The 12,492-nt window shown below is 40.9% G+C and overlaps 1 protein-coding gene across 1 annotated transcript in view; it reads left to right on the top strand.

Moving 5' to 3' along the window:
* LOC106929113 (mitogen-activated protein kinase kinase kinase 11) overlaps positions 1–12,492 on the top strand; it is a 54,476-nt gene that overhangs the window by 28,766 nt on the left and 13,218 nt on the right. The window contains exons 5-9 of the mRNA XM_015005791.2: positions 296–542; positions 3,427–3,543; positions 7,034–7,202; positions 8,406–8,518; positions 9,143–9,766. Coding sequence (XP_014861277.1) covers positions 296–542; positions 3,427–3,543; positions 7,034–7,202; positions 8,406–8,518; positions 9,143–9,766 — 1,270 coding nt within the window. The remainder of the gene's footprint in view (positions 1–295; positions 543–3,426; positions 3,544–7,033; positions 7,203–8,405; positions 8,519–9,142; positions 9,767–12,492) is intronic.

Raw genomic sequence — 12,492 nt, 5'->3', positions numbered from 1 at the left:
GTTTTTAGATATGCCCTACAGACAAAATCCACAAAAGGTGAATTTTCCACAAATAATTCAAAGTGACATTCAATATATAAATACGGGAAAAACTACACCAACAGGGCAGTTAGACAGGGGCCTTAATCGGTGTATAAATGTGAAGCAAAATGATGTTACTTTCAGACAACTTTGGAAGTGTGGCATTACACTGATGCCCCTAAATAAAATCCAGTGCGTGCCCATTGCCCTCCTGAAGCTGTATAGCCTGCAGAATGCCCCTAACGATGCGGCAATGCGTTTCCTCCTCCATCAGGAGCTGCGGTGCCGCGAAGAGGAGCTGAAGCGAGCGGCTCTGGAGCAGAAGTCCCACGAAGAGTTCCTGCGGCAGCGCGAGCAGCAGCTGGCCCAGTGGGAGCAGGACGTGTTCGAACGCGAGCTCAGCCTCCTCATCCTCCACCTAAACCAGAACCAGGAGAAACCCAACGTCAAGAAGCGCAAGGGCACCTTCAAGAAGCACAAGCTCAAGAGCAAGAACGGCGAGAAGATCAGCATGCCACAAGGTATTTCTGTCTCCTTTAGCTTTTTGGCTTTTAGAGCTCGGTTTTATTCAAACAAGCTTCAAACTTTGAATCACACTGCAAATAAGGTTTTTATTTGCTTGTCTGACATGTCTAAGCGTTGATCTGGTGAGCGGTCATGATTAGAAACCATGACTGTCCCAACAATGTGTTGATCGCTTTGAGCAGCGGTTTTCTCTAGAAACCTTGCTAAGCCCACTGCTAAGGGCATTAGAGCTGTTCACCAGCAGCCCAACGTGTTTTTGTGTTAATAAATGTTAAAAAGTTACAAAAGTTCGGAAGCGCATGAGCAGGTCCAGGGATGGTGTGATTGGTGCGCACCCCTTCGTGTCCAGATCAGTGCTTCAACTATAAACCTAGCTTAATCCGTCCTTACTGTCACTGTTACTTGTTCTATAAAAAAACTCTATTTAAAATGATCAAACAATGTTTAACCAAGTATAGCCTGGAGGCCCGCCAGGCTTATATCACACTGGGTTCACCGATTGCTGTTTTCAGGCCGACTACTGATCTTTAAGGAACCCTGACCTACCAAATTCAATTTTGGCCAATAGTCGTTTTTTTGTCTGAAATGCTACAAATTGTACCAAGAAAGTTGCTGAGTTGGCAACAGTGGGGTGACTATTGTTAACCTCAGACAATTAGGTCCGTCAGTCAAACCTCTGTCATGCCAGGGCAAAAGAAGACAGTGGTTGATGTTTATACCTTTGCTCAGGCAGATAAGATTGGTGGGTAAGATCGACTTCATTTTTAAGTATCGGCCGATCACTGGTCTCCCAAAATGAAGGAAATCTGGGGCCAATTTATCGGCGCACCCCTAGTTTTCTCCCGTATTCACACCTGACCGCCTCGGCTGATGTGTCCTCTGCTGTGGCAGAGTCACGCAGCCAGCAGCAGTTCCCATCCAGTGCTTCAATGCGAGTCTGAGTGTATTTTGGGCCGAGCATGCATGCGTAAATGCACCGTCTGTGTGTGCCTGTCAGTGTGTTTGTGTGTCGTGGTCAGCCCTTTTCCCAGCAGCAGCGGCAGCAGCAGGGCGGTGATGCGGCAGTGGCGGCGGCGGTGGTGGTGGGTGGGGGTGTAGGGGTTGATGAGAGGGGAGCGTGAGCCAACCACGCCTCAACACTTCCTGTCCATAGACATACTGGCCTCTCTCACTTTGCCGCTTCCAGTCAATGCCTTTGGCTCTTTCTTTTTAGATACCTTCCCTTCCCCTAAAGTCGGTGTTTTTGTTTTCCTGCGAGCCGTATCGCGCCGAACCCTTTTATTATTTTCGCTTTTTCATTTCCTGTCCGTGGCACTTGTTGTTGTTGTGCGTTTGTTCTGCTTGTGTTCCTCTTGCACTTTTGACTTAAAGTAATTCGTTTCAAACACAACATGTGAAACTGTATGTAGTTTTATGTATTCTCAAAAATGTTTTAAATACATTTAATTGTTAGATACTGTAACAAAAAATAGCAACATTTTTGAACTACAGACTTAGTCCAAAGGTTCCTGCACGTCCAGCTGGTATTTACTGTCTTAAATTACGTCCCAGTCCCATTCTCTCAACATTATATGTGGTGTAGAACTATAAAATATGCTCCACTGTCTCATCTCAAAAACAGAAGTCATGTTTCCCTGTAGCATGTTTCCCCAATTTAAATAATATATTCTTTAACCCAGTATGACCAAATCATAATCATATGGTCAATTTTCCACATTATGCCAACACTGTTTCTACCATCTTCTCTTGACCTTTTGTTTTGTAACTAATTTCATTTCTCTTTTACAGAGTAACATTATTTCATTTTTTGCTGCTTTGTGTAGCTTGTTTTTCATATTTGTCTCGATCCCTCTTATTACTACATGTTGAAGGTATCCACAGGAAAATAACTGTTAGTCGCGACGCTTGAATTCACTCCAGTAATTGTAGGATTTCTGGTCTGCTTTGTGAATAATTGTTTCAATGAATATAATGACGAACATGAGTCAGAGCAAATAAACCCTCTTAATGAATGAACTTCCTCAATCTGAAGGTCTCAGGACAGGAGCCCTGAAACTGGATGTGAACATATTTGAATCCAAACTTTTTACCTTCAGAGTACTTATATTTTTTTTACCAAGCAGCTTTTAAATTGGCTTTAAAAACTTTAAAAATAAATTGGGGCGACTGTGGCTGTGTGGGTAGTGTAGTCGTCTTGCGATCGGAAGGTTGTAGGTTCCTCCTACCTGATGTTGATGTGCCCTTGGGTAAGGCACTTAACCCCAAATTGCCTACCGAGCTGCATATCGGTGTATAAATGTGTGAGCGTTTGTGAGTGCGAATGGGTGAATGTGACTCTAGTGTAAAGCGCTTTGAGTGGTCAAAGCTAAAGCTCCTTTTACCATTTACTCCACCAACTACTTAGTAAACTAGGTACAACATAGCTTGGTATTTGTTGGCAGTAAATTATTATTTTTACATTATTTAAGAATAGCAACAAGTCTTTCAGTTATGATTTCTATCCAAAAACCCACAGCGCCTTGAATTGCTGCTTCTTGCTGTTAACAAACTGTTGTGCCTCACTAGTTAGTTGACTCCGACTCTTGGATGAGTTTTTTTTTTGTTTTTTTTTCCATTTGATCATCTCTGCTGAGTTGTCATGCAGTATTGTAACATTTTTAATTAAGTATGAGTTTTTAAAAGCAGAAAAGCCAAATATTCAATGAGTAGTGTAAAATAATGCAGCTGAAATCTGTTGGAAATCAGCTGAAATTGTTGACATTCTTAAGGAAACGGGCAGATAAAAAATATGTTGCAACCTTTCAAACAGCAGCATGAATTTGTCTTAAAAAGCTGTTTTGTGATTTTTTTTTTTATTTGTGTGTGTGTGTGTGTGTGCAGATTTCATCCATAAAATTACAGTGCAAGCATCCCCAGGCCTGGAAAAGAGGCGGAACTCTCCGGATTTGGGTTCGGGCTCCTCGCCGTCTTTCGGCCCACGGTTTCGTGCAATCCAACGTGAGTATAGTTATTTTCCCTCGTCCAGATTGCTTCTGATCACGTCTTTACACACATCCCGCGTTGCAATATCTCCGTTTGTGAACCATCTGCTTTCATGTTGTCTTAAACACACGTCTTTTGTATTCCCCTTATGTCCCTGTGGGCCCCCCCCCACCCCAACCCTAGTTCCCTGCCCTCTTTCCCTCTCGCCCTCTCTCCTCCCTGCTCTCTCTCTCACACACACCCTTTTCCCTTTTCTACGGTCTGCTCCAGTCCAATTATTATCCGACTTCCTCTGAGCCGTTCAGCATTTCTTTTTTTATTTTCCCCAACTGTAGACTTCGTCTTGTTTCTTCTGTCTGCAGTTGCCACAGTCCAGCAGGAGGGGGAGCCATTCAGCTATACTTCCTGTGCAGAAAAATGGAGACACCCGTGCTCCATTTTTTTCCAGGATGTTTTAATGTTGTTTATGTTTTTGTATTTTCTAACAATTCCAAAAGAGACAATTTTAATAACAAAATAGTTGAAGGAATTGATATAAAAGCAAAAATTGGAATAAGAAATATTAACCTGCAAAAGTGCTTTTTACATTTAACAGATTTATCACTTAATTATTAATAAGTGGTATAATTTTTTTTTAATTATTCTAAATGACTCTCTGTAACGGCAGTTACTAAACCATGAGTGGGGCGGCCATTAAAATATGTTTAGAGCAGTTTCGTTTTTCATCTCTGGATATTTTAGTGGAGAACTTTTATTTCTCTGCTCAGATCAGTTCCATTGTTTTATTATCTGACAAATGAGATAATAAGGAATTCAAACAAGCCCCAATTTTTTACGTCTCAGCTCTATTTGCAATTTAGCTCCCTAGCTCAGCGATACGTGTTGGAAGCTAGCAAGTGTTTCTGCTACAATTTATTTTCTGCGTGTTTGGGGCAGGAATAGATTAAGATCTTTGTTCTTTATAAGTTATTTAACTTTTTATTTCAAGTGTGACAGCAATCGTTATAACCCCGAGGGCCATTTGGTCCAGCTGAACAAAATGTGTTTAGAGCCACACAAGTGATATTAAGCAAATTTGCTTATTTTAACAAAATTAACAATAGGATTTTTCTTTATTAAATGAAAAAATGCTTTAAAACCAAAAGATGTAAAGTTTGATCAAAGTTAATATGTCAAAAATGAATATTCCTAAATCAGGTTAGAGTTCCTGACCTTTTATTAATAGAAGCTCAAAAAAACAAAAGAAAAAACAACAGAAATTAAACCTCTAATGCACATAAAAATATGGAATGTGATAATGATGAGAGCCACGTAAAAACGTCCAAGTCAATTTCCTAAATTATGCATCGGCGCATGTTAGGAAGGCAACCAGATTGCCTCTAATGTAACACAGTTTATCTACTGAGCCTTTTCATTTCTGCTACCGAAATGAAATGAAATTTTGGAGTCACAATAACAAGGTACTCTACGGTTGCCGTTATGACAGTTTTCCCTCCAATATTTGAAGTGCATGCCATTCTCCCGGGTTGTAAAAACGCGGACTACCTCTGCCTGGGTACATGCTGTAAATTTAGAAAACAAAATTTGCTCGGTGTTCCTTCTCCTCCTCTGTTTAAGACACATCGTGTTTCGGAGTTCGGCCCTCCGGAAGCCCATCCTGGAATTGGAAGACTGTCGCAGATTTCCCAGAGGCTGGCTTGATTCCTAACTGTGCGGCGCTAATCATGTTACGCATTACAGCCGAATTTGGATCAAACAGTGGCAGCTGCTCACTCCATTTATCCTGGATGTATAACTGGCTCGCTCATTATATCATCATAGTGTAAAATGATATTAACTTGTGTTTTCGGAGATGCTTTTTTTACCCCCCTTTATACTTATTAGATAGAGATTGCTTTAGCTTCATTAGGTTTGTATAGAGCTTTAAAACTCCACATATAACAAGTTTTAACATTTAAAGAAGTGCATAGAAAATGATCTGTTTCAGTTAGTTGTTTAAATGGATTATGTAATTAAGGCTACCTGACATTTTTTTTGTTGTTGTTGCTTTTGTTATTGTGTTATTTCACACTTTGTGAACATAACGAGGAAAACAAACTTACAAGTGTCGTTTCGAAAACCTGACACAAGAAAATGCAGAAACTGCAGCTAAAATTAGTGTCTACTAAAGTAAGAAAAGGAAATGCAGTGGATTTCAAAAGTATTCATACATCTCTTCCAAATTTTGTCACATTGCAACCACAAAGGTAAACATATTCAGTTGGAATTTAATGTGAAAGACCAACACAAAGAAAAGATTAGTTGACCTGAATTTCATTTTTCTTTTTCTTTTAAGGAAAAGAAGTGCAGAAAAAAAATTAGAAAATCAAATTTGATATATAAAAAATGGGGAGATTTTTTTTATTTATTTATTTTTTTTTATTGCCCAGCCCTAAACACTACATATTTTAAGGAGAAACTCTTTGATCTGAATTTGTATAAATCAGTACTCTTTAACTACAAGGTAACAATAATTGAGCCAAATTTCTGGAGAGAAAATACCAGAAATGTGTTTTTAAACTGTAGGAAGCCAGCTCAGTATCGCTCCCTTTAGGTCTAAAGTCGGAAAGACCAGCAGGGGTAAAAGCTCTTGGAAAAGGCTTTATGGGGCAGTATCCTGGTAGTGTTGAATTGATTCTTTCATTCATGTTTGAGAAATCCTTTAATCGCCATGGCAACCATTTGGTTGTACAAAATGCCTGGTTGGACTTAACTCCGCCTTCGAGGATGAAGCTCCTCCACTGGGCTGCAGTTTCAGAGTTTGAGTTTGCGCCTCCCCCACGCAGCTCCTTCAGACTAGCTAGCAGCAATTAGCAAACACCTGGTTGAACACATCCTAAGCTCATTGTAGGAGCTACTTCTCAGTGGTAAAAACGTTGCTAAAGGGTAAATAGAGGAGCCATGTTGTGATGACTTTCTGAAGGCAGAGCTTCAGAACGAGCAGGGATTTCTTAAAGAGACAGAGGTGCAATTTCAAGCCTATAAATATTGAAGTCATATTTTATTTTTTTTATTTTTTATTTTTTTATAACAACTGAAGGTAACATAGTTACTTTATTGTGCTATAAAACGGGACTTTGTGCCTGGAAAACACATGACTCTGTCCCTTTAAAGCTTTTAGCACAGTGACAGCTGTTGCAGACGGCTGGTGTAGACATCCTCTGTGTTACTGTGTTACTGTATGCTGTTCACACTGCTGGCAGCGCAGACCTGTTGGTGTGAGGAGAGCTGAGATGTGTCACTTGAACTTGGCAGATGCAATCTCAGTTATTCTTAGAGCTGAAGTCCCACCAGTTCCCTCTTCCCTGTGAACCATGTGTGGTTCTGATCAGTTTGAAGGTTGAGTGTCACCATCGGCCTCGGAAATACAAAAACAAAAAACATGAGAGAAAAGTGTAGAAAAACTGTAGCCAGTGCAGATTAATTTCATCTCATGTCCTCTCTCTCTCGGTCTCGGTCTCTCCAGTCAGTCCCAGCGACAGCAGGACGTTTTGTCTGGCCCCGGTCCGGTCATTAGAGACCCCGTCTCACAAGCAGTCCAACGGAGACCTGAGGCTGAACCCACACTGGAGGCCCCAGAGCCCGAAGAGTCCCAAAAGCCCCAAGGTTCTGCGGCTGAGTCCCCAGGAAAGCAGGTACGCCGGGACTTTAAACCACTAATTTCCTACTTTGGTTCTGCTCGTTTCTTTTTTAACAATATGTATTTAAACAACAACAACAACAAATCACATATTACATACTTCAACAAACATAAAACCGTTTTAGAGCTGTGCTGCTCGTGGCTGCATATAGAAATAGCTTTGTTATGTTAGTTCTGGTTTGTTGTTTTTTCAGACTTTTATTCCGTCTGGTTTTGGATTCTATGCAGCTGGAAGGAATTTTAGTGTATTTTTATTTTGTTACTCCGAGTAACAAAAGGTATTGTTTTTACAACTAGGATATCAAAAAGCTAAAAAAAACAAAACAAACAAAAACAAAAACAACAACCCTAAACTACAACCACAAATCACAGAGGAGTTGAAAGTGAAACTTTGTGACTGCAGACGGAGAAGAAGGAAGTTCAGACCTTCTCTTCCATCAAACATAATGGATGCTGCCTGGACACTGAGCTGTCTGTGTGACCGTTAGAATCATAAGCCTGATGAAATAACGGTCTTCAGTCAGAGGCCTCTTCTAATTTGTTCCATCACTGACTGCTATTGGAAATCCTTCCTTATCCATCCTTATTTCTGACCACAAACTTTCATTCAAAACTTTTGTTTATATCACGAAGTGACATGTTGATTTTAAACTGTAAATGAAGGAAATAAATAAATAACATCAAAACCGGGGATGCAGAATCCACTTTTTTCACTCCCGGTACAATACCGATGCAGAAGAGCAATGCTGAATTGACTTGAAATATTTTTTATTTTTTCAAACACAGACATAAATGTGCTGAATTACAAGTGTATCTGATACCTCTGCACCAGCACAGCACACCTAAATACACCAACAGCTTCACAAGCTTGGTCAAACATGAAAACACAACCTTAATTTATTCAGTCGGTGCAGTTAAGAGAATAATGTAAAATAATAATAAAGAAACTGAAATTGACAAAAACAATAGGTTGACTTGGTCAAACATGTAAAAATAAACTGCAACAAAACTTCTTCCAATGGTTTATAAAGTGCTATTAGGAATTCTAAATATAATGAATAATAAAGCATGATGTCACTTAGAGAACAACACATAGAATTAGACTGAACAGAATCTGCCTCCAAGTTTTTTTTTCAGTCCAGTGACTGATGCTGATATTAGGCGTTGTAAGATGTTCTGCTCGTCTGACTGCTTCCAGTTTATCGATGAGGGCCAAGCTGCTGGAGTCGGACAGCAACGAGAACGGAGATGCCATGGACGACTTCGAGGAGTACCGCCCCCCCACGCCGACCTCAGCTTCCACTCAGAACGGTAACGTTTGGGCAGTACTATGTAAAATCGACTTTTTTAGCTTTACATCATGTTATGTTATTCCGTCATTGAAAACAGAGAGAGTTGCTTTGATTCTTTTGTGCATGTTTGAGAAATCATTTAATCTCTATGGCAACCATTCAGCTGTGCAAATCGCCTGAGTGAACATAGCTCCTCCCCAACTCGGCTCCTTCAGACTAGCCACCAATTAGCAGACACCTGGTGGAGCTGAGCTCATTGTAGGAGCTACTGCTCAGTGCAATGCTGGTAAAAATGTTAAAGGCATAGTAGAGGAGGTATGTTGTGATGACTTTCTGAAGGCGGAGTTTCTGAAAGACCAGGAAGAATTAAAGTGACAGAGGCCTAATTTCAAGACTTTAAGTTACAAACTCAAATTTTAACTTGTATTTGAGTTTCTAACCACTGAAGTTAACATAGTTACTTGACTGTGCTATAAGTTGGCACTATGTGCCTTGAAACGCATAATACTGCTCCTTTAAGACTCACCCAAGTCTGGGAGTGTGAATTAGAAACAGAAGCTGAATGAATAATAAATGTGTGGAGTCATTATTCTCTGTCTCACATCCCTTTTTTTTTCTCTAAACTTTCTCTCTCTCTCTATAGGCTCCTCGTCGAAGGACAGCCTCCGCCTCCCCCCTTCCCAGGGAGACTCTGGCAGCGAGGAGGGGGGCTACTCCCCAGCCGGCTCCCCCATGCCTGAGAGGGGGTTCCTTGGCAGCGCCGTCAAGAACACGCACCGGGCATTGCTAGGCTGCGGCTCCCTCTTGTCCTCCGTGGCGTTGGGTCGGGGCTTGGACGTCCCCCCCAGAGTTCCCCCTCGAACTAACCCCCCCGCCTTGGAGGAACGCTCCTCCTTCGAGCTGGAGATCTCCCCACCCAGGCCGCTCATAACCGACCCCCCGGTGGTGGACGATCTCATCACCTTCTCCACCTCTGAGCCGCTCCCCAAGCCGCTGCTGGATTTAGCCCTGCAGTACCAGGAGCTGAAGCCGTTGCCCCTGACGCCACCACCGCCCAACCCTCGCGAAAGGTCCGGCCACCGGACGCCGCAGACGCACCACAGCGGCCCGCCGAGCCCGGGGACCCCACTGCAGCAGGACGGCGCTGTCCCGGCAGACTGGACCGCTAGTTCTGGTTCCAGCAACGGAGAGCTGAGCAGCGAGGCCTGGGAGCACCGACCCGACCGCAGGAGGAGGTCCAGCTACGGCCTGCACGCCTCCCAGCTGGGTCAGTGGGTTCACTCCCCATGCCGTTATAACCCTGACAGCCACATTTGCCTTTATCCACATAAATAATATTACACCCGATAGTCCGGTAGACTCGGTTCAACTGGGGATCAAAGTTGCGACATTTGTAGCATTTTCACCTGGTGCAGTTTCCCTCCTCGCTTGTGGGAGTGCTGCATCAAGAACCACTGAAGAAGACACTTTCTACTTCACAATATGTAAACAAATATGACAGCGTCAGATTTTAGTAGATTTTGTCAATGGTACAAGACAGCAAGTCATTTCTCCTGCTAACCCTAAAAAACAAGCAGGTGTTTGTTTTGGTTTTATTTACCCAGAATGCCCTGCGCTCATGGCCAGATTAAAAAGGATAGGGGCTAATTTTGGTGCTCTATTGACCAAAAATGTATTTTACTCATATAAATGAAAACACATTGGGTGGAGCTCATCAGTGGGTACAAGTAATCAACTTTACACACAGATGTCTACATATTAATCCTGAAAAGATGTACTTCAGATTTAGAATCAAATTTTTAATTACTCATATTGTTTTGATTCAACATTTACATTATTAAAACACCTCATTTAACATGGATTGGTTAGTTTTATATAGACTATGATTTTTATAAAACATGCATTTATAAAAATGCATTTAAAAAATAAATCTCTGGAGCCCCCAAAAACTTGGCTCTCTGGGCTTCTACCCCTGTAAGCTCTTCTTAAAGTCTGGCCCAGCCACTTAAAAATAATTACTTTAAAAAATGTACCTCATTTAAATGAATATAAAATATAAATATCAACTTAAGGAAATTTGTTGTTATTTTTCTGTTTTTAAGTTTTAAAATAAAGAAAAAACAAACTTTTGTAGAAATGAGAAACAAACAATGATTTCCAATTTAATAACAAAAAATGTGGATCCAAAACACCATCACCCATACTTCTGGTGTGGAAAATCAATTTATTAGATAAAAAACAGTTTAAAGCAGCATTTGTTATTAATTTTATATTTGAAACATTAGTTGATTCTTTATCATTTTAAGGCAGAGTTATTAAGAGCCATTGCTGAAGATCCAGAAAGCCTCCTTAGCCTGATCTAATAATAATTAGAGTCTACCTCTGCTGTTTTAATTCTCACTAGTGTTTTTCTTTTTTTTTAATTTGCCTTCTCCAGCTCTCTTCTTATTGGAAGTGCCATTTTAAATCAGCAGAGTACTTCCTTTAAGTACCTGCTCTTCGCCCAGATTGGGTTTTGGATTCGGGTTTTTAATTTAGCTCCGTGATTCATCTGCAACCCCTAACCGAGCTCGTTCCACCCGGCCGCGCACGCAAATCCCAATCCGGCTTTAACCTTGAGTCCTGTACCACCGCAGCATAACAACGTGCCACCCCCGCACACACACACACACGTGCACACACGCGCACACGTGCACACACGCACACACACGATTCTTCCGGAATTATCATTGTCTTTTGTTTTTAGTGAGAATTTTTGTTTCCATTTAGCAGCACAGGGGATACTTCGTTGCTGCAGGAGCTTTTTCATTAGCATCAAAGCTTCTCTGCAGCCATTTGCATATCTCAGGTAACAGCTGGCCCTTGCTGTACTTCACTGCTAATACTGGCTAAGCAGAGCTATCAACCAGGTTTTTTTGTTTTTTTAAATGCTGTTTTTTCACTCTTCTGAGATTGGAGTGTTCTTTCATTGAATAGCGCAGGATGAGTGCAGCACATTGGATGGAAATGTAGCAGATTCCAGACTGCTAATCTGCAGTCTGTCTGCTGGAAAGCTGGGTGAATTTGTGTGAAACCACTATGCCTTTCAGTAACACATTTGTGAACACATTTCATTGTTCACATTATGTTTTGTGCTACATTCTTTGTGCTGTTTTCTCTCCGAGTTTTAGACCGACGCAAAGTAGTTCATGATTGTGGAGTAGGAGGAACAACTAAAAATATGAAAAGTGCGGCATGCATTTGTATTCAGATTCTCTGACTAGAAATATTGTGAAGTTCCACCCTTAACGATTTTGTTGCAGTATTTAGTGACTGTTTTTTGACCCCAAAAAAATAAATAAATAAAATTTGGTATCGGCCAAAATTTGGAATGAGGATTTTTAAGAGTGAAGGTTGTCTAGAAAACGGCAATCAGTGCACCCCTAGTTCTTTGGCCTTAGTGATTTTGTTTGCTCTCTAATGTTTTCTAGCAAATCTGTGAGGCCTTCTGAGAACATCTGGATTTATACTTATTCCACTTAATCGGATTTTATTTTGTATAGGGAGATGAATGCAAATTCATGCAGATTTGCAGGGTTATCTTTTGTGATGAAAACACATGAAAAACACAATGAAAGCTCAAAGGAAATGTCAATGATGTAATTTTTCAGACAGTTGCATCGATTTTCTTTACACCTGTTTCAATTTATGCTGCAGTAATGTAAACGACCCAATTTTGGCGCCCCCCTGTGGTAGCACCCCGGTGTTGAAAACAGGTCTGAATGTTGTCCAAATTTTTTGGTCGCTTGAACTACATGTCACAAAAACGCATACACACCTTACACGGTGCCCTCGCATGCTCAAAAAGTCTTCAATTAATGTATCTAAATGTTAGGCCTTAAAAAGTATTCAATTTATTGTAAAAAGTAAGTTTGCCTTTAATATATGGGGACAGTTTTTAAATTTTGTCTTGACCGGAAGAACTATTTAATCTTGTATGCTCTATGTCATTTT

The sequence above is a fragment of the Poecilia mexicana genome, unplaced genomic scaffold (assembly GCF_051168715.1).
Source record: "Poecilia mexicana isolate PSO_F unplaced genomic scaffold, ASM5116871v1 scaffold_18, whole genome shotgun sequence".
NCBI classification, from domain to species: domain Eukaryota; kingdom Metazoa; phylum Chordata; class Actinopteri; order Cyprinodontiformes; family Poeciliidae; genus Poecilia; species Poecilia mexicana.
Note: the sequence above shows the minus strand (reverse complement) of the source record. Positions and strands in the feature narration are given on the sequence as shown.